General features: G+C 37.1%; 1 protein-coding gene across 1 annotated transcript; it reads left to right on the forward strand.

Annotated features, from left to right (window-relative positions):
- Nucleotides 1–1003: 1003 nt before the first annotated feature.
- Nucleotides 1004–26027, forward strand: LOC103007329 (protein LEG1 homolog). The gene is made up of 8 exons (XM_007191102.2): nt 1004–1299; nt 6967–6980; nt 9658–9735; nt 10052–10236; nt 11137–11237; nt 12752–12974; nt 23720–23833; nt 25854–26027. The coding sequence occupies exons 1-8, from the start codon at nt 1004–1006 to the stop codon at nt 26025–26027; spliced, it is 1185 nt and encodes a 394-aa protein (XP_007191164.2).
- The last annotated feature ends 1311 nt before the right edge of the window (nt 26028–27338 follow it).

Consider the following 27338-nt stretch of genomic DNA (forward strand, 5'->3'; position numbering starts at 1 on the left):
TGGCTGCAATTTTGAAGGCAGCCACTACTGCTAGAATGATTTCCATTCAGGCTTTGATCTGCTTTCTGCAGGTGCATCCTGCAGCTTAATTTCAGTCACACCTTTTACTTCTCACCTACTATCCTGGGCATGTGTGCCTCTGCTACTACCTGGGATACCTGGAAGAACCCACTTAGCACACACACCTGTGTAACCAGAATTGCTGGAGAGTTTCTACCTTTTGGATCTAAAGGACCTGTGACTAAAGGACAATGAGAGAAAATCCTTCTTATTTCCACCCCTCAAGGTTAGTGATTCTTTCATAATGTTCCTTATCAGCCTCAAGACAACATTTAGCACCCATATCCTTACTGGAGGCAAGGCAATTATCTTTCCTTGTATTAGCTTTTCTTCCTTTCCTTTTTTTCCTTCCTCATTTTCTTTTACACTATAAGGCCCAAATAAACTACCTGCACAGAAGCCTTTGGCTCAGGTCCTGCTAATGTGGAATTGGGGTTGACAGTTCTGACATACAAGTCAGGGCTTGCACATGGACTGAAGTTTAAAAGAGATATGATGAAGCCCCCCAAATCATTAAAATGTCTTCCAAATTCTACCTAAAATTGTTTACTTTATCATTTTATATTGCTGAAATCCCACCAATTAGAGATTAATTTGGATAAACAGCCATCCTTTAAAATACAAGTACTTGAGGAAAGAACATGCAATTTACTATTATAGTTAATGTGAGAAACAAATAGAGACAGAAATAAATTTAAGAAGAAACCACCTCTTCCTAAAAATTTTAAAGACTGATACATAATCAACATTATTTATTTGGGAGATGAATAGCAAGGGAAGTACCCTGTTATCTCTGGCAAGGTATATCTTTATCTTCACCCTATCTTTAGCCAGGGAAGAGACCTGAAAGCATATGATTGGAAGAGGTATAAAAAAATTGTAGCTTCCTCCTCCATTTCCCAATAAAAGTTCTGTCATAATCTCAGTCTCCAGGTTAAACAACATGGCTTTTAATCTTTCCTGGGCCTGTGTAATAATAGGCTGTACTTTTGATTCTTTAGGAAGAATATCCAATATCTCAGATGTGTATCCCCCTCTGTGGAAAGAGAGTCCTGATCAGTTCAGTGACTACAAGGTAGAAAATGGAAAATACATCATTAATGTCTGGAATTACCTTGAGAGACTGGGGACATATAAAATCCTATTGAACAAGACAGGCAAGTATTTTGAAAAATTTGCACCAGAAAATGAACAAAATATTTTATGGGGACTGCCTGTGCATCACGGGTGGCAGTACAGGTAAGAATGACTCTCTTTTTCATTACAATGACTCTTTAATTTTGCTGCAAGTTAATTAGGAAGTAGTACCTTGTATATATAACACCACTTTTTTGAAAGTTGATTTTTTTTCTCTCCTTCCCCTTCCTACTCCTTTTCCAACTATCTTTTTTCCTACTCCTCCTCTCTATTTTTGTCCTCATTTTTTCCTAATCTCTCTTCATCAAACCTTTATGGAATGTCTGTATGGTTGTTCTACTAGGTGATGCCCAAGAGAACTGTGCGCAATAATAAACATTTTCTGTATTTGCACTGTCAGTGTGAGAGCAGGAGCCATATGTTCTTACATGCAGCTATTGGACACTTGTAATGGCTAATACTTCTGCAGAACTGAATTCTTAATTTTATTTAATTTCAATTAATTTTAAATTTAATAGCCGCAAATGGCTAGTGATTACCACATTCACTGAGGCACAGCATATTAGACCTGGTTTATTCAATATCAACAACTATTAATGGAGGTGCTACTATGTACCAAGCCTAGTCTTAAGCACTGGGGAGTACATTCAGGAAAGAGACAGTTAAGGCAATATACATTAAATTCACAAGGGTGTATAAGATTAGTTTGCATCACCTAATGTTTAAATGTGATTAAGTAATCATGTAGATTGGAGTAAAAAAGAAACAAAAACATCTGCGGTAGAACCTTTCTTTCATGTGCTCTTTACCTGAAAATAGCATCTACACTCAGGAATGAAAGTAGAGATTTGTTTTGGAACAAAAATATCCTAAGTCCTAAGCTATCTTGTTCTGGCTAACAATGGCATTCAAGAAATAAGGAAACTTTACCATCAACTCCCAGAAAATAGTATTGGAAGAAAGGAATCAATGAGAAAATGTGTGCTGTTGGAGAAAAGATAAGGGAGGAGACTCTGAAAATTCTGATCTGTGATAACATCCCAAGCTGGCATTAAAACCGAGCTTGTCAGGGAATCTCCTAACACCCAGCATAATTCCTATTCTTAGCCTATCCTTGGCATGGAGAAAAGGAATATCTGAACTCCTGAGACATGGTTCAGGAAGAGCCCAAACCTTAAGGTCCACTGTAAACAATAAGCAACTCCCCCAAAGGTGACACATGCCTACTCCCAGGAAAGTTTTCTACTCTGAGTCCAGAAATGAGCAAACAGCAAGGTAGAATGCCGGACTGGATACTTTAAAAAAATTTCATTTTCATTCAAGAACACAATAAAAGGAATTCCTCTCTTTTTTAAGTGGCTGATTTTACTTAGTTCTTAATTGAGTTGAACTCTATGATATAACTAGAGAAAAATCTTAACAGGATTAAAAATTATAAAAGGCTCCATAAAAGTATTTCACCAACAGTATGCTAAGTCTCAAAGATAAGATAAGGACTATAATCACAAGAGTAAATTAAAAAAGAGAGTGACAACCATGGGCTGAGATTATCATAAGAAGAAAGTAGGACCAAGGAGCTTGGTGAAGGCCTTGAGGGAATAATATCACAGAGATGGCAATGACAGCAGGTTGTATCAGGAGTAAGACTAACACGCTGGCAGGAGAACTGGAATGTGAAACAGAGTAGTGAGTGGTAAATTTGGGAAGATCAGTTAGTGCTTGTTTAAGAAATGTCTTTAAATTCAGACTAAGGAGTCTTAATTGGGCTCCTAAGCAATATGTTTGAGTTTAATAATGCTTGCACAATACTTAGGCCTTCTGAATGTTTGTTTCTTGCTTGCTTAGCAGAGTTTTTTTTATAGTTTTATTAATATATAATAAGAATACAATAAGCTGCCCATTTAAAAATGTATTCACTGATAAGTTTGAAATATGTATGTAGCTTTGAACCCATCACCACATAAAATGACCATTTGTGTTACTCTAAAAAATTTCTTTTCCCCTTTGTATTCTCATCGTCAAGAACTTCCCCACCCCTTATGTCCACTCTCTCCCTGCCCTCCAAGCCACTAACTTCTCACCTCACCCTGCTCCCCAACTTCACAGGCACCACTGATCTGCTTTCTATCACTGCAGATTAGACAACGTTACCTAGAGTTTCATTTAAACAGTTGTGTACTCGTTTTTGTCTGGTGTATTTCAATTGTCATAATTATTTTGAGATTCAGCAATCTACTTACATATGTCAATATTCATTTATTTTTATTGCTTAGCAGAAATTTTAATTGGAAAAATGTTGGAATTGGAAAGAGAATATTGAGGGTCTGAGGCAGGATAATGCCTTCCCTTAAAGGACTTCCAACATAGTTAAGAAGAAAAGTTAGAAATGATACAATCAGAGGAAAATAAAAGGTCAAGGCATAAAATACTGGATAAAAGTGAGAGTGTTGTGAGCTGGAATAGTCTGGGAATAGAGTAAGACTGGAAATGAATCTTGAAAAAAAGAGTAAATGTTGATAGATTAAAAAAGAAAAGTAATCCACGAATAAAGAAATAGAATGAGCTAAAGGACAGAGTTTGAAATTAGCATGGCATAATATAATTGGAAAATAGGGTAAGTTCATGGCAGAAATTTTAGTTTGAATAGTAAAAAATATAGCATTAATTTCATTCTTGAAAAAATGGGTACCAAAAAACAGGTTTTGGTCAAGGTTATTGAGAATGATGTATTTCTTGCCATCAGAAACCAAGAAAAAAATTCTTCAGAGGAGAAATCAACAGGAGGTGAGCACAGTTTGGCTATAAAGGAGGAGAAAGTGCTAAAAGATGGCGGGAAGAGTAGTGGAACTCCTCTGACAAAAAGTGGAAAGTTCACGAAGCAGTGTCAAGAAAGACCTTCCCTGGGTGTAATGTCTCATGTCAGAGGGAAAGTGCACAGATTGGAAGCCTATTAAGCTCACATTTGAGTAACAAGGAGGGGTGGAGGGAGAACTGGCAGGCAGTTTTTATCTAAAGTCCATATGTTATCAAGATCATAGGCATTGAAAATCATCTGAAGTGTTATATCATCACAAAGGTCTGGTGGCAAACTTCCAACAAGCCTGATTCAGATATCTTGGGAAAGCTGTCTCATTAGATGCTATCTGCTTCAATTCCAGGAAATCTTTACTTTCAGGTCACCAGATGATGTGCAGGTCCAGTCAGGGTTTGGTGATTTCTTTAGCTGTGTCATGTGAATCAAAGAGTCTTTTCCTGGAGTTTGCTAGCGCAAGTGTTGGTTAACAGTACCTGACAGGGGCCTCTCCAGTGAGGCTGAAGAGAGTTCTTCTAGAAGTGTCTTTTGTAATAGACAAAATTTCCTGGTAGCAAAGTGTAACTCTTAATGCCTTCATCTCCCAAGAGCACACTGTGAGAAGATTGCTCTACCGAAGCATTGTTATTTTTAATAGAAACAATTACTCCTTTGCAATATATAAGTATTTCCCTTTTCATCAGCTATGGGCCAAAAGAAGCAGGAATCAAGTGCATTAGGTATCCCATGACTATCTCAAAAGTTGAGAGTTTGTGAGTTCCAAAAGGATCTCACAGCAATGCTTTTGGGCAAGGTATTTGGAGGGCATCTACAAATTTCGCCAGTTGAGTCTTAATAATGCATTAGTGGAGACTTCCCTGGTGGTGTAGTGGTTAAGAATCCGTCTGCTAATGCAGGGGACATGGGTTCGAGCCCTGGTCCGGGAAGATCCCACATGCCTCGGAACAACAAAGCCCATACGCCACAACTATTGAGCCTGCACTCTAGAGCCTGCGAGCCACAACTACTGAGCCTGCATGCCACGGCTACTGAAGCCCGCATGCCTAGAGCCCGTGCTCCACAACAAGAGAAGCCACTGCAATGAGAAGCCCGCGGACCGCAACGAAGAGTAGCGCCCCGCTTGCCACAATTAGAGAAAGCGGACCAGCAACAAAGACCCAATGTGGTGAAAAATAAATAAATAAATTTTAAAAATAATAATAATCATGCATTAGTGCATTCAGCTAAACCAGAGGGTTAAAGATGACAAGTGCAGTGAAATAGTTATAAAACTGGCCAAACAGCACAGACTTAAAGTACTTGGCCAGTAAAATGAGTTCTTCAATCACTATGAAGTTTTAGAGGACTTCCCCAGGTAGGGATAATCTTTTCCAAAAGGACTTTTACCACGGAAGAGGCAGTAGGCTGTTTGCAAGGGAGGGATTCAGTCTGATGTGAAAATATACAGATTGTAACTAAAACATTTTTACCCATGAGACAAAGGAAGTTGTATGAAATCCATTTTTCCAGACTTCGGTCCGTTAGGCAGTTTAAAATGTCTAGGAGCAGTACGAACAGGCTTCTCTGCGTTGTACTTCAGATAAGTGGGACAAGTGAGACAGGCACTTTTTGTGGCCTTATTAATGTTTCTCCCCTAATATTGATTCATGAAGGCTATCATTTTGACAGTGGTGAAGAGTGGGAATTTTAGAGTCTCCAGTGGGACCGGGTTGTTGTTTGGTCAAACCAGAGCTTTCCTTTTTTTACCAAACCAACAACTGTTAAATTTACAATCTTGTTTTTCCTTTCCTGAGGCCAACTGTTGGGCTTCTCTAGCCAGTTTTTCTAAGTTAGCATTTGGGGGCCCTTTGGAACATGACAGAGGTTTGGCTGCTAATGCTACCTTTAAGGGCAGCATTCCTTGTGGAAATATTGGCAGGGTGATTTTACTTAGCTAACAGAATCAAGTTTAGAATGCCCTGGAATCTTAATAATAGCTAAAGTTGCAGGTAAAAGTATTGCATTCAATAATTCTGAATATAGGGGCCATTTTAAATTTTATTTCCACAGAACGTAATTCCTCAAAGCCCTGTCACTGAGAATCAGAAGGACACTGGAAAGCCTGATTAGAAGATTGAAGGCTCATAAAACACTTAACTTTATAATAATCTCTTTCCAATGTCCTGGCTTATTGCAATAATAAATGAAACTGGGAGGATTTTGTTTCATTTAAGAGCCTTCATTTCCTGGAGTTGAAGATTAAGAATTTTGGCAGTCTTCCTTTGAGGTGATTCATCTAGAGTATGAGACAGCTGGTTTGCCAGATTAACTGACTCTAGAGTAGACCTAGTTTCCTATTCCTTCCTGGTCCTTTTTACTATAAGGGAAAGGTCCCAGTTCAACTCATGAATAAACATAGAGTTAAAAACCACCCAGGTGGAATCAACGTCTAAAGGAAGGCCAGAATTTTCTTTAAAATCAACCTGAAGTTGGTTGTAATTGTCATGAACATGTTCATCAGATTTTTGTGTGCAAGCCTGAATTTTGTTCCAATCAACAGGTTTTGGAAAAACCTTAGAAATTGCTTGATGAAGTCACCTAGAGATAGCTTGAGCCTAATCATATAGTAAGTTAGTGAGCTGATCTCCCAGTTGTCATCCTAGAGATCTTTCAGGATTTCCCTATTAGCAGGTTTTATGCAATACTGAGCCTGGCTTTCACCAACAAGCATATGAACTAGCTAATATAAGTCAGAGAAACCAGTCTGGTAAGTTTGAATGACAATATTAAATTCCTTAGCAAATCTGTGAGGATCTCCAGTTATTTGGGGAAAATCTTTGACAATGACTTGCAGTTCAAATTTAGTGCAGGGAATATAAGAAATTAAGGGTTTGCTCTCTGGCTCCTCAGAAGGCTTAATTTTAAAGGGACAGATTCTGACAAGTTCAGAGGAAAAGGGAATGGGGAGAATTTCAGAGAAAGGGGAAGTTGGGTGAGAGAGTTAGCATGGGGGAATTGAGGGTATAGAGGAGGTGTGTGTGGGTGGTGTAGAAGGAAGGGGGATGATGGCATCAGAGGTGGAGTCTGGCCAGGGAGAGCTGGGGAAAGAGACAGGTGGTGCTGAAGGAGGAACCAAGGGAGAAGAGTGTGAGGCTTTGGGAGACATTTTATCTTTTTTTAATTGTTTGTCTCAGTTCATCTTAAAATCTTAATTTGCAAAGATACAATTTTAGACTCCCAATAATATTGGGAAGCCTCAAGATACCAATTGAAACAAGCATTTCACTCAGTTCTGGAAATTTTTAAGCTATTGTAGTCCAATTTGGTTTTAAGAAAATTGTTTGGAGATTTCAAAAATTCCCCATAATGGCCATTGATATTTTTAATTGTTGTTTGGCCAGGTTGATCCATTTAGTTGCAGATGTGCACGAGGAAGGACCACTGTTTTTAAATATAAAATTGGCTGGAGTCCGGGGGGAGGGCGGGGGGCACTCTCAAGATGCTTAGGTAACTGGGATCCCATTTCTCAGAGGTTTTTCTTTAGAGTGAAAGTGAGGTAGAAGGTAGACGGGCCCCAGGGCTGAGCAGCTGGGGTTTGTCAAGTGGAATAAATCTGAGCTTTGTTTTCCCTGACACTCCAAGGACAAAATTAGTGGCGGGAGCTGAGCCCTGCTGGAGCAAAGAGATAAGACGACCACATCTATCACTCCTGAGGTCAAGGAAACCTCCCCAACTGCACATGTACAGGAAGGCTCCTTGGGGGGTCAAAAAAGGAGGGAGCACCATCCCATAGTAGGTGTTTTAAAGCCCCCCGTAAGCCTCCACTGGAATCCATCTTGGCAAAAAGATGTGTGCAAATATTGGATAGGGCCCTAAGATAGGTCAGATATGAGAAAAGAAAGGAGATAATTGGACAGAGGAGAACAAAGTCGCAGAAGAACTGCCCCTACGTAAATGATCTGACTTTCTCTTTACTGTGCCCCTCTTCATTAAGGAGGACACCCACACCATTTCTCTCCAGGTGTGTATTCCTGTTTTGCTTCTGTCTAAATAAACTCTTTCTCTGTGTGCTCTCCCACATGTTGTGCTGTGTGTCTATTAATAAACTTTGTACCTGTTTTTGCAGTTTTTACCTTCTTGAAATATTCTTGCTTTCAAATGGGGGCAAGAGCCAGGGCAACTTTGCTTCTAGCCTCTAGCCCCTGGTGGTCTAGCAGATAGGATTCCTGGTTTTCATCCAGGCTACTCAGGTTCAATTCCTGGGCAGGGAACTAAGATCTTGTTTCAAGACCACTAACTGCTGTCTCTCCGAGATCAAAGAACAATTTTCAAACAGCTTGAACAGCTTACAGCTCAAACAACTTGCAAGCCTAATACCAGCCAATGTTAAAAAACAGCTTGGTCCCAGAGAAGCCAGGCCAAAAGACTTTTCAGCCAATTTCCAGAAAATAACCTCTTCCAAAGGAATAAGTCAAAGGCTAAAAAACCAACACGATGTCAGTGAAGCAAGGGATTCTTTCCCCTGTCCCAAAAGAATGGGTCTAAGGCATGTCAGCCTGCTTCAGTTGAAACAGTCTAATCTCAAAATCAGACCAAAATGCCAAACAGGTACTTGCATATAGAACAAGGACTTAACCAGAAAGACAAAACTTAAAATAGATCCCAAATAAAGCCTACATAGCATCAAATGCAAAGAGAGCATGAGCTCAGATCTAGGAGAAAGACATACCTTCAAACTCCAGGGTCACTGAGAAAGCAGTGAGTGATAATGGGGTCAGTTGTGTGTACCACACCTGTTTGGTCACAAGCCCGGAGCCTTTGAGGATCTTCTCTGGTCCCTGCATGGACCGCCAAAATGTTGACCAAATAAACAAATAAATAGACGGCCAAATATTTCTCTAGGGAATATGGGTGTTTTCAGGATCAGCAGAGAATTGCAGTTCAGGGTTTGCAACCATGGAAAACAACATGTAAGTGCCCGCTTGGCAAGGGAAGGAGCACACTTTTATAGAAGAAAAAGGAAGTTGGGAGGGCTATAGTAAACAAAGAGTCCATGGCTTTTCATTGGCTGAATCCTTGTGAGGAAAGAAAAGGAGTTTTTCTTTTTCCTGTTGGGCTCTGCTAACATTGCAAGGTATGAGAGCTCTCCATTCTGGTCTCCCAACTTTTAATTTAATTTAATCTAATTTAATTTAATTTGGGTTTCTGTTTTTTTTTTTTTTTTAATAAATAAATTTATTTATTTATTTTTGGCTGCATTGGGTCTTTGTTGCTGTGCACGGGCTTTTCTCTAGTTGCAGTGAGCAGGGGCTACTCTTTGCTGCGGTGCGCGGGCTTCTCATTGCGATGGCTTCTCTTGCTGTGGAGCACGGGCTCTAGAGTGCAGGCTCAGTAGTTGTGGTGCATGGGCTTAGTTGCTCCACGGCATGTGGGATCTTCCTGGACCGGGGCTCGAACCTATGTCCCCTGCATTGGCAGGCAGATTCTCAACCACTGCGCCACCAGGGAAGCCCTGGGTTTCTGTTTATTAATTTTTTTGCAACAGTGAAGGCTGACACAATTCTTTAAAAGAAAAATATTTTGTGCATTTCTGTAAACCTAATGTATCTGGTATATCTACAGCTTAAAAATGAGCCTTGTAAACCCAGCCCTTGATCCTTTCTCTTTAGCTGATCCCACCCAAAGGGCAGACTGTGGCCATGAATCTGGGGATCATCTATGTATCTCTGTGGACAGTTGGTGGGCTGGTGAATTTAATGTAACAATCAAAACTCAAATTGACGACCTTTCCTCAAAGAATCAATTCAATCTAGAATCCCAATAATAGAAACAAAAATAGAAATGAGAACTACTGCTTTTACAAAAAAAAAAGAAAAATCTCTTTGACCCAAATATTGTGAATGTTTTGACATGAGGTTTTAGACAGTATTTTAAAAATTAGTAGTTAATTTATCCAATTATGAAAATATCAATTAGAGAAAACTAGTAACCTCAAAACTTGCTTTAAATACATAGGACAAAAGTAGGAATTTGTAATACATTAATAACTTTTTGTTTATACAGACCTTAATTATTATCTCTCTGCAATACCCTTCCTTGCTGTGGTTGATTCTGGCATAATGGGAATATCATCAGACAATGTCACCTTTCTGCCAGCATCCAAGGATCAGATGAATTTTTGTGATAATGTTTCTAGCTGTTATTCATCCTTTCCAGATACAATGAAAAAATGGAATAAATTTTACCAGGTTTTGGCGGGGTTTTTTTTAGGGTTTTAAGTACTACTCTTTGAGAGTAGTCAGGTAAATTTTGAATAATATTTAATGTAAGATTTTTTTATGCATTGAACAGTATGTTCCTAAGGAATAAAGTTCTAGTATCGAAATCTTAATTAGGATGACAACAATATTAATAGGAGTAGATTACTGCATGACATCATATCTCATTAGCACCCACATTAATATTAAGACTGCCCTATCCATTCTTTTCACACGAAATAAATTATATTCAAAACCTGTAGAAATTATGTCTTCATAGTGCATGTTCATCACATTTTCAGGTCAAGTGAGCAGTAAACTCTATAAATACTACTAGGGAATAGATTGCGGTGAATTTGATCAGCTTATTTCAACTCACTTTATAAACCATCACCTGCACTGACTAAAATGATAATTTGACAATCAGAATCAAATGTTGATGTCCAAAGTGAAGTGTCACGGGTGAGAGAGTAAATGGCCAAAGATCAGGTTTCCCTTTAGAGAACTTGTTCATTATACTGCATATGATTAGGTGAAAATACTCTTATACCTCCTCTCATTTCTCCCATTTCTGACTTTTAAAACTTTGTGGAAAGTTCATTGCATAGCAAGAGAAAAACAAATAAATGAAATACTACAGTATAAAATTCTGAGCATTTCAAAATCATATGGTTTATTTCTTTCAAATGGATTCAGTAATACTAGTAATTAATATAGTTAATATTAAGCTCTTTGGGGAGAATTAAGCATTAAGTCTTTTATACTTTAACTCTTAAATATTCTCCCCTCATTTAGAATATTGAAAAATTATATTTATAAATATAATTGATTTTCAGAAAGAGAGATTGTCATAATTGCCTAAATATTAATAACATTTTCCTTCTTGGATAGCAGGTAACGTTATATTCTAGTAACTTTGATGACCTCTTGAAGTACTTATGGGTTGCACATGTCTCATCCTTGAAGGTTGCTCGTAAAAAATTTCACAATAGGTAAGAATGGATCTAAAGTTATTTTTTTAATCTTACACTATCTTTCTATCTTACACTATCGTTTTCACTGAAATCTTTTTCAATTTACCTATATGTCAACCATCGGGAGGTATTATGATAAAGATAAAACTGATAAGAAAACATTTTACTGGATAAAACTTGAAAGTATTTTATAAGTAGGTATATTTCCAGACCAGGTGATACAGATAATACAGATATTACTCATTACAAATTAAAAATTAAAATTTCTTTGTCAATAAGAAGAGAAAATGGAATGTAAATTGGTGCAACCGCTATAGAAAACAGTATGGAGAGTCCTCAAAATATTAAAAATAGAACTACCATATTATCCAGCAATTTCACTTCTGGGTATTTTTCTGAAAAAAAAATGAAAACACTAATTTGAAAAAAATATATGCACCCCTCATGTTCATTGCAGCATTATTTACACTAGCCAAGACATGGAAACAACCTAAGTGTCCACCGACAGATGAATGGATAAAGAAAATGTGGTATATATACACAATGGGATATTATTCAGCCATAAAGAAGAAGGAAATTTTGCCATTTACAACAACATGGATGGACTTTGAGGGCATTACTCTAAGTGAAATAAGTCAGACAGAGAAAGACAAATACTGTGTGACCTCACTTATGTGTAGAATCTTAAAAACAAAACAAAAACAAAACCCCCAAAAAACAAAAACCAAGCTCATAGACACAAAGAACAGATTGGTGGTTGCCAGAGGCGGGAGGCAGGTGAAATGCGGGAAAGGGGTCAAAATGTACAAATTTCTAGTTATAAAATAAATGTCATGAAGACATAATGTACAGCATGGTGACTATAGTTAATGGTATTGTATTGCATATATGAAAGTTTCTAAGAGAGTAGATATTAAAAGTTCTCATCACAAGAAAAAAATTTGTAACTGTGTAGGGTGACTAATGTTAACTAGACTTGCGGTGATCATTTTGCAATGTACACAAATATCAAATCATTATGTTGTACACCTGAAAAAAAAAAGAGAAAAAAAATTGTCTGTCTAGTATATATCATTAGGAAAAAATATCAAACTACCTGAAAAGCAGGAAAAATTCTCCATAGGTTATTTCATTTTTCAGTGGTTACCTGAAATGAAATTCATGTGTTCTTAAAGAGATATCCAAATCCAGCAGAAATTGCTAATCCTCTTTGATTTATATCTTTACATTTTGAAACAATGAGAGTTGGTCACATTCCAGAGTTTATGCAAGTAGAGCATGTTTAATGAAAAAGGCAAAACATTTGACTAAAAGTACATATTTTCTGGGATGATAATTTCCAGATTTAAATTCTAAGAACATCTCTTCAAAGTTTCAAATCTAGGGGCTAAATCAATACCACGTTTTTACAGTCTGTAATCTAAAAAGTAGAATAATGTAGTTTTGAAGAAATTAGCTGTTTTATAAGTTCAGCTGGCAAAGTTCTGAGTAGACTAATTCTAAATGCATACTCCCCCTCACTCGTCTATTAGGTTACAGCATTACTCTAAACAAGAAGCAGAGTTTGAAAGCAGCAGGGCTTTGTTTGTGGATTATTTAGCTCCACCCCTCTTCCCTTCAGCTTTGATTAGAACATATGAACTCCAGAAGGGCCTGCCAACACAAATGCTTGTTAGTGGGAATAAAGCCCCCTTCATCAGTGACTTTACAGGCTTTCAGAACACAGTCCTGCTTGGTCTAAATTTTCTCCACAAAGTGTATAAGTATACAGATAAGTGACACAGAGACTTTATTTTTTTGCAAATTCTATATGCTGTGTTGATTTCATAGGTAATGAAATACCACTAGAATCATAATTATAAATCATTACAACATATCGTCTAAAGAAAGAAATGTTGACTTCCTGTACGTAGCTGTTTCAAAGTTTTTACAATAACTTTTGTGGGCTTTTTTTTTTTTTTTTTTTAATTTATTTTTGGCTGTGTTGGGTCTTCGTTGCTGCGTGCAGGCTTTCTCTAGTTGTGGCGAGCAGGGGCTACTCTTTGTTGCCGTGCACAGGCTTCTCAGTGCGGTGGCTTCTCTTGTTGTGGAGCACGGGCTCTAGGCACATGGGCTTCAGTAGTTGCAGCACACGGGCTCAGTAGTTGCAGTGCACGGGCTCTAGGGCATGAGGGCTTCAGTAGTTGTGGCACGTGGCCTCAGTAGTTGTGGTGCACAGGCTTAGTTGCTCCATGGCACGTGTGATCTTCCTGGACCAGGGATCGAACCTGGGTCCCTTGCACTGGCAGGCGGATTCTTAACCACTGAGCCACCAGGGAAGTCTTCTTTGTGGGCTTATGATGGGTTTCATTTAATGGGACATATTATAGGCCCTCCCTTACTTAGCATGTCCTCTCTTCTGGGGTCTTTGCACAAAAACAGCAGATCAGTACCATTTATCAGTACCATTTTAGTTTGACAAGGAGATAAGAGGAATCTCTATTTCTTTCTTGGATAAGTTTTGCTATTTTATTTTACTTTGTTTTAAAATGAAAAACATAATAAATATAATAATGATACTTGCCATGACTAACGGAACCATGAAATAATTGTTATGTGAACTTTCTTCAGCCAGTTCTGCAGATTATAGACATAAAGAAAAAAATCTGACCCCCTAAATTTCTGGTTTTGGAGGAGGTATATTTCTCCAAAATTTCCAAATCTTAGGCTTACTAATAGTGGAAAACAGAAGAAATCACATAATGGTAAATTTGAAAATTACTGTATCATTCAATTTCCCAGATACTATTTATCATTTACCCTTGTTCTATTGAGGAAAAAATATATATTTATATATATATGCACATATATCTAATTTCTATTCCCTAAAGCCAAATTCAGAAATAAGATATGAGTCAAAATAAAAATGAATGCATTGTAAATTTAAAATTGTGTATGCATTACTTAGGGTAACACGATATTTGAATAAATAAACTTTGAATTATAATGGCAAAACTCAATAGGATTCTATTTCTCCCTCGCATAGTGATTCAGGATGTTTACTCAGTTGAAAGGAGGCTTTCTTCCGTGGTAATTCAGGGACTTAGGACCCTTCAGTCTGTGGCTCCATCAGTCTTTACAGCTTCACCATCGTCTGCTCACTACACAAATCAAAGGATTTAGAGAGCTTCAAGAGAGACCCCCTTTTAAAGGCCTAGGACTAGAAGAGACAAGCATAACTTTATCTCACATACCTTTGGCAAAAATACAGCCCCACTGGATGGAGGATGGGAGGGACTTGGGAAAGTTCATTCTTGTCTGAGCCCCACTGATAGGAGAAACAAAATCTGTTGAATTGCTGGTCATCTTTGCCACATTGTCAGATACAGAAAGTAAAATCTAGGCCAAGATGATTTAACAAACTTGAACTTCCCAGTATGTAAAGAATGAAGGATTAGATGAATGGTTAGAGTTGATTTCATTTAAAAATTATAAGATTTCTAAATTTTTGTAAGCTCTACTTTTACTAAAATTAGCTTTGGATTTGTTAAGGAGTTTTGAATTCACTGCAGGCTACAATAAAAAAGAAAAAGATGCAGAAAAGAAACAGTAGGGCTTCCCTGGTGGCGCAGTGGTTGAGAATCTGCCTGCCAATGCAGAGGACACGGGTTCGAGCCCTGGTCTGGGAAGATCCCACGTGCCACGGAGCAACTAGGCCCGTGAGCCACAATTACTGAGCCTGCGCGTCTGGAGCCTGTGCTCCTCAACAAGAGAGGCCGCGATAGTGAGAGGCCCGTGCACCGCGATGAAGAGTGGCCCCCGCTTGCTGCAACTAGAGAGAGCCCTCGCACAGAAACGAAGACCCAACACAGCCATAAATAAATAAATAAATTAAAAAAAAAAAAAGATGCAGCTTTAAAAAAAACTAGTCTTAAAAAAAAAAAGAAAAGAAACAGTAAATTGGAACATAGTTAAACAAGTTACCTTGCTTCCTCACTTCCTCTAGTAATTGCATGCTCCCACTGATGCTCAGAGTTCAGAAACTGTGCTGAAAACCTTGGCAGATATTTTTAGTTAATTCAAGTATAGACAAAATAATAATAAATAGAATATCATTAATCAAAATATTTTTACAGTTGAACATGTCTGGTTCATAGTTAACATATATTAAACTTTTTAACATAATATTCAACTACATTTTTTGATATAAAAAAATTTAAGATTTTTTCTTTACACTAGCAACTGCACTAAATTTTCTTGTATTTTAGCCTTTATGCCATGATATTTGTGTGACTTTAAGTCTCCATTACTTTGGCATTAAAAAAAAATTAATTATTTACCTTAACCAAACTTGGGAAAAGTCATGCAAGGGAAAGTTTAGTCTGCAGATTATACCACTTGCTTGTGTGGCTGCCCCGCCTCACTCTTAGTGGGAAAAATTACAGGGAAAAGAGTGATTCCTGACTCCTGAGACTTTGATGTGTAAGTTCTAACCAATTCCAGTCAAGGACCTCCTGTAGAAGAGTTAGGGGTAGGGCAAGAGTCCAGGGATGTTAATGGAAATAACTGCTCATAAAATAAAGTAATGGGAAATAAATATGATTTTCCCAACAGAGAACTAATAGAAGAAAACAGGGCAGTAGCTCAAGCTCAAGGCTTCTGTATCCTCTTTCTTGTTCATTAACTGATCAATCCATTCTGACACATTTGGTCTACCCAAAATTCACAACCGTTACTACTTTTTTCTATTTCCTAATAACATTTCATTTTATGACTATTATTTTCCTTATTTTTAAAATATATTCAATATATGTCTGTTATTTAAAATTCAAACACTACAGAAAGTTATTAAATGCAAATAAAACTTACCTTCTCCATCATCATCACTTAACCTCCATACCATGATTTCTTGCCTGATATATATACTTACATATATTTAAGTTTTGGGCCCACTTCTACAAAAATAATTGTATGAACTAGTGAATATAAATAAATGAATAAATTATTTGATAAAAACTCTGTATTTGCATAAAAGAGATTAAATGTATGGCACTGTTCTATGCTATGTATTTTTAACTAATCATGTATATTTTGGATATTAGCAAGTCAACAAATATTAACAGACATTCTCTTTAAATAATACATAACTTGCCACTGAATGGATTTATATTCTTTCCAATTTTAAGCCATGCAAAGTGACATTTGATGTCTACTTTCATTAATTTAATTTGTTGGAATGGTGACAGATTAAATTACTGGGAATGAATTTATGATCAGGTATTGCCAAATGGCAATGAAAGAGTGTGGTATAGATTATGTTCTTATCAAAATAAAGACAAAAACAAAAAAAACCCCACACAAACGGTGTATTAAGGTTCATATTTCTGCATAGACACCAAAGATGAGTATTAGCAAACTTTAAAATTTGCAATAGTCTAATATGCAAAAAATATCACTTCACTTTTTTGTGGGTCTTATTCTTTTAATCACTGCTGTATCCACTATTCTCTTCAGTTACTTATGTATCTTATAAATTTGAATATGAAGGCATAACATAATTTTAAAGAACAAAACATGTTTTATTTTAAAATGTATATGAAAACATGCTAATTTTATACTAATTGAAATTGAAATGAATTTCGTTAAATTGAATTTTGTTTTAAATAATTTCATCTTTTGGGATCAAAGTTAAAATTTTACCTACAACTTTTTTTTTTTTAATAAATTCATTTATTTATTAATTTTTGGCTGCGCTGTGTCTTCGTTGCTGCACGCAGGCTTTCTCTAGTTGCGGCGAGCGGGGGCTACTGTTCATTGCGGTGCGCGGGCTTCTCATTGTGGTGACTTCTCTTGTTGTGGAGCACGGCCCGGACCAGGGCTCGAACCCGTGTTCCCTGAATTGGCAGGCGGACTCTTAACCACTGCACCACCAGGGAAGTCCCTACCTACAACTTTTTTTTTTTTTTTTTTTTTTTTTTTATTTATGGCTGTGTTGGGTCTTCATTTCTGTGCGAGGGCTTTCTCTAGCTGCGGCAAGCGGGGGCCACTCTTCATCGCGGTGCGCGGGCCTCTCACTGTCGCGGCCTCTCTTGTTGCGGAGCACGGGCTCCAGACAAGCAAGCTCAGTAGCTGTGGCTCACGGGCCCAGTTGCTCCGCGGCATGTGGGATCTTCCCAGACCAGGGCTCGAACCCGTGTCCCCTGCATTGGCAGGCAGACTCCCAACCACTGCGTCACCAGGGAAGCCCCCTACCTACAACTTTTAAATGTCTTTAAATTTTCTAGGAAAACTGTCTCTCGTTATATGGAACATTTTAATGATGTTAAAAGTTACAAGAAAACTGTTTCTAGAGATTTTGGAATTCATTCTTCATTGTTTTAACTAAATGCTCCTGGAAATTTATAATAAAATAAAAATCCACAATGATAAATTTTCAAGGAACAGTGTTCTCCAATAATAACTAAAATGTTAACTGTCCAGTATAGATTCAGTTGAATAACTGGCAAATGCTGATAAGTTAATAAAGGTAATAAAAACCTGATTGGACTTTTGGGATATTATTCTACTTAAATTAATTTCATGAAATTTAGAGGAATAGATTTTCATGGACAGTAGTCAAGAGGCAGAATATTTTAAATGAAAATCTGAATAGTGAATTTGAATTTCTAAAATGCTTAAAAATGAACTATTGGTTTAGAATGTATTACCTGATTTAGCAATGTTCTCTCTGAAAAAATTTTAAAATTATGTTCAGAATTTTTTAGTTCATATTTTATGGGATACTTCATTTTTATGGAATACTTCAGGGTCACAGAGGGCAACATTTCTCTCCTTTAAGAAGAGATAATACACAAGAAGGTGGGTCTGCCTCCTGCTAGTCCTCTTGGTGACTTTCCTTCCAAAGCTTTTATGAAACCTGCTTACACAAGATTACATAGGGCTCCATCCACAGGCACAGTATACCCACTAGCAAACTATTTGGAAAAATAAAGTAAATAAATTGAGCTTGGTGAAATAACATTGGCATTAACATCAGAAAGACTAGAGTTTGTAGCTAAGCTCTTGCCATTTTCCAATTGGTGTCAGCTAGTTAAACCTGGAGCAACTAATCAAATTTCCCTGTACCTCAATATTCCTGTTGAAAAAATTAAGATTATAGACATAAAGAAGATTAATGAAGAGTCTACAAGATTTTTGTTATAAAGGTTGACTAGTTCAATAACCAGATGGTAGTGAGCATTCAGTATAATACATACAACACAGTAATTGTGGCACAGAGTACACACGTTTGATGAACAAGACACTTAATTATATCAAAAATCAATTATTACTAAAGTGTAAACTCCAGGAATCTAGAACCATGAAATATACCCATGGTGAACTCCAGCAACTCTACCATTCATAGAAATCTTCATTTGCTAATATTTTAAACCATTTGTATTAGTTTCATTTTGCTGCTGTAACAAACTATCACAAACTTGGGGGCTTTAAAACAACACAAATTACATTGCAGCACTGGAGATCACAAGTCTGAAATTGGTTTCTTTGGACAAAAATCAAGGTGTTAACAGGACTGAGTTTCTTCTGGAAGGTATAGGGGAGAATCACCTGTCTTTTTTGCAGTTTCTGGAAGGTGTCCTCATTCCTTTGTTCATGGCCTCTTCTTGCATCCTCAAAGCCAGTACCATGCATCTTCAAACCTCTCTCTGATTCTGACCTTCCTGTGTTTGTTTTTTTACTTATAAGGACCATCATGGTTAGAATGAATTCACCCAAATAATCCAGGGTAGTCTCTCGTCTCAAGATCCTAATTTAGCCACATCTGCAAATCTCTTTCACCATCTAAGTCAACATATTCATGTATTCTTGGGGTTCAGACATGCATATCTTTTCAGAACCATTATTTCTGCTACCACAGCATTCATAAGATTCTCTCTGTATTATATGTATTCAAGGATAGATATGAGAAAATGGCACAGTTTCAGTGCAATAAACACATGATAAGTTTCATCATCACAAAGTAATATACTATGTTTTTTCTATTGATGGCTTTAATACAATAGGAACTGTTCTATTTCATATCAGAAATGGTGGTTGGTAGTATCTTGATTAGTAATTATATTACAAATTTAAAATTAGAGTAATTTAGTTTCATGGAGTGAAATAGCTAGAGTAAATTAAGGAAAAAAGCTGGAGGATTTCTGTGGAGTACAAGAATGCTACTGCATTGAAACAGTGGGATGAAAGAGCAAATGATTGTCATTGGATATCAGAACTAACAGCTAAAAAAAATCATCAGGTACCAAATAAAGTACTTTTTATATTTCTTGAGCTTTAGGAGAACTCATTTCCGTTTATCACTGTGCATTGTATTTTTTCTTCCCTTGCTATATATAAACTGGCTTCCTTTACTCTATTTGCACATGAGTCATTATTTCTGCCCAAAGCTCTAGAGCCTACATCAGTTTACAAGTTACAGGCTCACAGCCCATAACTCACTGACCTATCCTTGTCAAAACACAAGTTGCCTAGAGATAAATTTTGTTTGGTGAAATGTACCCTCTGTATTGGTTTTCCTGTTAGTTTTGCACGCGGGCTACAGTGAGCCGTGAACAAAGACTAATACAGTAACAGAGTAAAAATAATTGGCAATTGATCCATTTTGTGAAGAGAATGAGTGGGCTGTGTTCAGAAAGGAACATATGGACTGAACATTTAATATACAAACTATACACAGATGCCCACCCTCACCTGAGGTTCAGATCAAATAATGAAAAACTCTGAAGTGATTTATTGGTTCAGATAAATTATTTTTTAAACTTCACAATAATGATTAAGTTTAGGGATATATATATAGTCTAAAAAATTTATAAAAGATAACTCCAAAAATGCTTTCCATGTTTTTAGTGTTCTCATATTTGCACTATAGCTTCAGGAAATAAAACTTAAGTAGAAAATTTTAGAGACTAGAATTCTTACCATATGGGCTCTCTTAATTATCTTGTCTTTTTTATATTATGTTTATCTTTATCTTCTGTTTACACCATATAATTGGGTCTTGATTTTTTTTATCCAGAGAAAAAACATTCATAATTCTGCCAACTGATGAATGTTGCTTGCCACCCGGTTCTATAAGAATTGAGTCATTAGCCACTGCAGTCACTGACCTGCAATACACCCTAGAAAGAATTCAGGGTGCAGATCAAGAACAAGGCACTCTGTGCTCTGGGAAAACTGGAAGAACAGACCTTCAGATAGTTAGACATTTTCAGGAGAAGATTTTATGAACCCAGGTTCTCACATCTTCCCATACTTAGAAAAGCACTTAAATCATTAACTGAGATATCTGTCTCCCATCATGAGCAGTAACCTCTACCAAAATATGTGCTTGATTGCAAGTACCCCTTCACCAAAATCACATATATACTGGCCTCCCCACCTATCTCTTCAAAAAAGTTCCTCAGAGTTATTTGAGAGGTTGTCTCCTGGGCTATAGCCCTCGGTATGTCCCCAAATAAAACTGAACTCACAGCTCTCATGCTGTGCATTATTTCAGGTGACAGCCCTTAACTTTTATGATTAGGTCATTTGTATTTAACATAATTTAAAATCTTTGGATTAAATCTACCAACCACAAAGAGGCATGTTCCTTTGTAATCACATTTACCTCTTTTTGCCTTTTTTGCAGAGTATTTTTTATGATTTCATTTTATCTCTACTATTTGCTTACTTCATATAACTTTAGAAATACAAATTATTTAAAATAATAAATCAGTTGTTCTAAGGACTACAGCATGCAACCATAATTAATTAGTCTATCATCAAGTAATATTGTGTTACCTCATGTGTGGTACTAGAATATTCTAATTTGTTCTCTTCTTTGTGCTATGGTCATAATTTTACTTATATGATACAAACAAATTGCTATCATTTTTCTTTAAATGTTAATTGTCTTTTAGAGAAATTACTAATAAGCATGTAAAATTTATATTTGCTTTTTTAAATCATATCTAGCAGTCTTCATTATTTTTTTAGCTTCTGTCTAGTATCAAATTTCTTGTGTCTGAAGAACATCTTTAATATCTTTTTAATGCAGCCCTGCAGGTAATGAATTCTCTGTTTTGTTGTTGATAGTGGTATTGGTCACAGTAGTGGTGATGGTGGCATTTATTTTCATTTTGTTTTACTGAAAAAGCCTTTATTTCTCATTCATCTGTATTTTTTTGGCACACAGATTTCAATCTATAGTAATCTGTATAGTTTCTGAAGAGATGTCTCTTGGAATCCTTATTCTTCTGCATGTAATTTGTCTCTCTGGTGTCCTTTAATATGTTCTCTTTATCTTCAGATTCCATCAGTTTAAATATGATGTGTCTAGGTGTGTGCTGGGGAGATACTTAACCTCCTTGGTGTTCTCTATGATTCTTAGCTCTGGGTATTGATCTCTTTTATTATTTTTGGAAAATTCTCCAGCAATATCTTTTCAAATATTACTGCTCCATTCTCTCTCCTTTCTCCTTAGGAGATTTCAGTTATACAAATGATAGATTGTTTGATATTATTGTACAGATCCTTTATTCTCTGTTTTGATTTTTCACTCTTTCTTCTCTTTTGTTTCACTTTGAGTAATTTCTGTTGAGCTATCTTTGAGTTCATTAATTTTTCCTTAACTGTATGGAGTCTGCTGATGGGTCTATTAAAGGCATTTTTCAACCTCTATCATCGTGTGTGTGGTTTTTTTTAAAAATTACTAATATTTCCCTTTGATTCTTTTCCATAATTTTTTAATGTCTCTGTTGAAATTGCCCATTTATTTATGTTGTTGTCTACTTCTTCCCCTAAAACCTTTAATATCTTAAACATAGTTCATTTAAATTCCCTGCCAGATAGTTTCATCTGAATCATGTATGATTCTGTGTCTACTAATTGTTTTTGTCTCTTGACAGTGGGTTCTTTCTTCTTATTTTTTGTGTGTGACCCACAATTTTTGGTTGAAATCTAAACAACAGTGTAGAACAAGAGAAACCAGGGTAAAAAAATGTTTATGCTAGGAAGTAGGCAGGCCTCTTATTCTGATAGGCTTTAAATTTGGAGGGAGTGAGCAAATGTAGCCAAGATTTGACCTGATTTGTGTTTTTCCTCAGGGAGATAAGGACTAAGTAAGGAAACAGAGCCATTCAATCTTACCAAATGTTACAGAATTCAAGAGACAATGTTTCAATGAGTCACTAATTCAGGAAGCTTTTGATTGACTGACTGAAATAAACACTTATTGAATGCTATAGTGTGGTTCTAATTATGAATTTTGGGGGAAAAGAAATCATACATGATTCCTTATTTGGAGTGATTTATGGTTTAACAGAGAAGGGAGAGTAAATGGAAGGCAGTTTGTATTTTTAATACATTTTATGCATCAGCAATTTTATCTCATTTAATAACCACAAAAAGTTTATTCATTCAAAAAAAACTTATTTGTACCTACTCTATGAGAGATACTGTCCCAGGCCCTCATTGTATAGTAACAGAAAAAGTAGACAGAAATCTATGACCTCAAGGAGGTTATAATCTCATCAGTTAGTTGGATAATAAGCAAACCTGATAGTCTTAGTAAATAGTACTGCTAAGGGGAAAAAATTTAGGGAAAAGTGATAAGGAGTGCTAGAAGATATTGATAATGAAAAATGTTGCCTGCCATATCAGTAAACAAAGGATTCTGCAGCCATCAAGCTACTACAGCAAGACCCCCACCCCCACCCCCGCCACCATGAGTCCTGAGGGAACTCAGGCTGGAGAAAAATAGACTGCCCGCTGCCAAGGCCTCAGCCACTGCAGCCACTCCCAACAGCGCACACTCAGGGGACTCAGGGTGGGAAAGTATCAGGGTAGGATACTTCCTCTATATGGCTGAGGTGCATAACAAAGGAATGATTTCAATGAGCCTAGACTCTTGCATCTTCCCATACATAGAAAAATGCTAAATTCTTTATTTTTTAAATTAATTAATTTATTAATTTATTTTTGGCTGTGTTGGGTCTTGGTTTCTGTGAGAGGGCTTTCTCTAGTTGTGGCAAGCGGGGCCCACTCTTCATCGCGGTGCGCGGGCCTCTCACTATCGTGGTCTCTCTTGTTGCAGAGCACAGGCTCCAGATGCGCAGGCCCAGTAGTTGTGGCTCACGGGCCCAGTTGCTCCGCGGCATGTGGGATCCTCCCAGACCAGGGTTCGAACCCGTGTCCCCTGCATTGGCAGGCAGATTCTCAACCACTGTGCCACCAGGGAAGCCCAAAAATGCTAAATTCTTTAACTTGAGATATCTGGTTTTCTTTGATTGACAGTAATCTTTTGAAGTACCGACTTCCTGGTCTTTGTTGCAAAAAACTCCTCTATATCCTGTCTCCTCCCTTACCTCTTTGGAGCAGTCTTTCAGAGCTATTTGAGAGGCTGTGTCCCGGGCTTAAGTCCTCAGTTTTGTCCACCAAAGAAAACATAATTCTCAACTTTTAGGTTGTGCATTTTTTTTCAGCCGACATTGAGCACCTTAAATGTTAAAAGGTTCATCAGTGATGTCTTGCTAAGAAAGAGGTATTTCAGCAAAGATATGAAGGAGGAGAGGGAAGGAGCCTTGAGGATATCTGAAGTAAGACTACTCCAGGCAAAGAGGAAGAGCAACCACAAAGTTTGAAAGTTGGGAGTAGGCCTGGTGTGCTCTTGGAAGAGCAGAAAGGCCATTAAACAAGGAGAAAAGAAGTAGGAGATATAATCAGAGTGATAATGGGTTTGGGAGGTCAACTTTTAGGACTCAGGTATATGAGGGCAGATTATGTAGGCTCTTGTAGTTCACCATAAGGACTATTTTTTTTTTTTAACTTGGAAGGAAATGGAGAATATAGAGAAGGCTTCTGAGCAGAGGAGTGACCAAACTAGCTTCTCAGTTGAGACTGTACTGTAGAGGTAATGTGAAATCAGTAAGGAGGCTACTGTGATCATCCAGAGGACATATGGTGTTATCTTGGACCATAATAGAAATGGTAATAAGTGATTGTATTCTGGATATACTTTGAGTATAGTGCCAACATGATTTGTCAATGGATTGAGTATGAGGTATGAAAGGAAGAAAGATGTTATAAATGACTCCATAATTGTCCCCTTTCTTTCCCTTCCCTAACTTTCCTGAATAATTCACACAAAATCTAATAGGTAAACAGGGCAAGATAGGAGTTGGGGATAGAAGGGGAGTCAGGGTGACCCAGCATGGAGATCCAGAGCCCAAGAAAGGTGAAAAAGGTGCACCCACAAAGAGGAGGCCCAGGTATAGGAAAACAGAATTTAAACCCGGCTAGAGGGAATTCCCTGGTGGTCCAGTTGTTAAGACTCTGCGCTCCCAATGCAGGGGGCCAGGGTTCCATCCCTCATCTGGGAACTAGATCCCGCATGCTGCAACTAAAAGCCTGCATGCTGCAGCTAAAGACCTGGCACAGCCAAATAAATAAATATTAACACACACACACACACACACACACACAAATTACCATTTAAAAAAAAAAAAAAGAAAAGAAACGGCTAGAAAGACATTCCCTGAGAGGAAAGACCCAGCATAGGAAGCCAGAGCCCTAACAATTTGCAGAGGGATTTGCTGATAGAGGCTATATAGAACGGGTCACTGGAGCCCAAATAGGGTGAGGAGGGCATCCATACAGAAGAGAGGTTGTGGCATAGATGAAAGTTTGACTTATGTACAGAAAAATTAAATAAATGCATATTTAAAAGTAATGGAAGACAAACGTTTTTTCACTGTTAGAGAGTTACAAGCATGAAAAGTGTGAAAACTAAAATAACCCCTGTGCTGTTGGATTAGAATTGGAGGTATTGGTGTGAACTCAGGATTTACAATATAAATAGATTAAAGGTAGGTAGGTAGGTAGGTAGGTAGGCAGATAGGTAGATAGATAGACAGATAGATAGATATAGAGGTGAATATATTTTATTATTTATTTTAATAGTCCATTATCCTAGTATTCACCAGTGGAAGTCCCTTTTGACATATATATCCATTTATTTTTAAACACTTCATTGCTTTCTGGAATTACAAGGTATTTCAAGCTCATCTTTTCCTTTACCTGCCTCAACCTTAGAATCAGCCATTTCTCAAAGGCATCCTTCTTCGTTTATTGGAAAATGGTGTTTTGAAGTCAGGATCTGAGTGGTTGATATGTTCATTATTTTGGGGATATCCAAGCTCACAGACCCTCTCCATAGACACATATGCCTACTTTTTACTTCATTCATAACAGCAACTATTTGTTTCCCAGAAAGAAGACTGTCTGTCTTACTAGACTGTCTGTTGCAAACCTTGAAATATGGTTCATTTTATATTGCAGTTGAGAACAAATGACTATTTTCTGCAATATATTTATTCCGATTTTATTTTTAATTTTAAAGTTATTGTCAACATCAACACTGCAAAGCTGGTTTCTTGAATATTAACTGAAATTATCTTTAAACATGTGCTGTTTTCTTACTGGCCCCATAAAACATGTAAATGTGTGATTATAAATATATTTACTATTTATGATACTTTTAAAAAATTTACATTAAGCAAAATAAAACTTCCTTGGTTATTAATAGAGTGAACTATGAATAATGATGAAATTTTCTAGATCATCATGTGGACTAAGAACGCTGCCTGCCGTATCAGTAAACAAAGGATGTCACAGCCATCAGTGATTGCAGCCAACCTGATGGTGAGCCCTGAGGGAACTCGGGATGGAAACAAGGAATGCCTGCAATCTAGCAGTCATCAGACTGCAGCCACCCCCAGCAGTGCAGCTTGACGAAACTCAGGATGAGAAAACACAGGGTACTGGCCCCAGATAGCTGAGGTGTATGTACACCAAAGGAATGATTTCAGTGAGCTCAGACTCTTGCATCTTCCCACACATAAAAAAGCGCTAAATTCCTTAACCTGAGATATCTGGTTTTCTTTAATTAACAACAATCTTTTGACGTTCCAACTACCTGCCCTTTGTTGCAAGAACTCCTATATATCCTGGCTCCCCCCTTGCCTCCTCAGAACAGTTTTCTCAACATTATCTAAGATGCTGTCTCCAGGCTTGAAGTCCTAAGAATGTCTGCCAAATAAAACATAACTCTCAACTTTTAGGTTATGCATTTTTTTTCAGTCGACAATCACTAGATGGTAGTATATAACCTATTAAATATAGTATATTCCCTTTTTTTTGCTATTCTCTGTTATCTACCCTCCTCACCTACCCGACAGATTTTCTTGGTCTGCCTTTTTGCTTGCTGAGATGGAGTCAAAGCCTGTGTTCCCGGGGCACTGGAATTTGTTGATTTTTCTCTTTTTACTGGGAGTTATTTTGTCTTTTTAGCATTGTCTGTCTTCAAGTAATATTGAGGGTTTGGTTTTGTGTAGACATTTCATAAATGGACAGTTACTTCACATTTTTGGGGTAGAAGATTTTTGGAGAGTGTTTGCTGCACTGCCTCTGTTGTCTACAGCAACCAGGAAATTCTCTGTGTGCTTTTGGATTCAATAAAAATTTAATCATGGTCTTGGCTCATCAAAGATGTTTTTACTGCACCAACAATACAATGCATGTCATTGATCTTTGAGCGCAATTATTGTATGCTAATTTTTGTGGATGCCTACTACTCATTTGGAAGAGTATTAGTCACTTTATATCTATGTTTTTATTGACTTCTCAAAATAATTCTGCAAGTAGGTTTTATAATCTCATTTTAACAATAACTAAACTGAGGCACGGAGGGGGTTAGAAAAATTGCCCAAGTTCACCCTGGAAAACAATAGAGCTGAGATTTAAACTATATCTTTTCTACTCTGATGCCCATATTATTGAAACCAATTTATCTAATTTCTTTTTCTACCCGTTAGTGGGTAGATTTAGTCTATGGATGAGTCCTGGTGATAGGGACGGAGTAAAGGAACAAAGTAGGTAATTAAATAGTTAATCCTGCTAGGGGATTGTAAGTGCAGAAGAAAGTATGGGAGACCCCTGTATGTTAATGGTAACTCAAGACAGCAGGTTTGCTTAACCACAAAGCCAAGCAGGCTTGCATAGCAACAAAACCATGCAACAGAAGCCTGAGACATGCCCCCAAAC

The sequence above is a fragment of the Balaenoptera acutorostrata genome, chromosome 14 (assembly GCF_949987535.1).
Source record: "Balaenoptera acutorostrata chromosome 14, mBalAcu1.1, whole genome shotgun sequence".
NCBI classification, from domain to species: Eukaryota; Metazoa; Chordata; class Mammalia; order Artiodactyla; family Balaenopteridae; genus Balaenoptera; species Balaenoptera acutorostrata.

Excerpts from the sequence above, each read along its gene's own strand:
- LOC103007329 (XM_007191102.2), top strand. The coding sequence starts at position 1,004 with ATGGCTTTTAATCTTTCCTGGGCCTGTGTAATAATAGGCTGTACTTTT. Across the intron at positions 12,975-23,719 it reads GTCTAAATTTTCTCCACAAA|CCGACATTGAGCACCTTAAA; the intron begins GTGTATAAGTAT and ends ATTTTTTTTCAG. Across the intron at positions 23,834-25,853 it reads GAGCCTTGAGGATATCTGAA|ATCATCATGTGGACTAAGAA; the intron begins GTAAGACTACTC and ends GAAATTTTCTAG.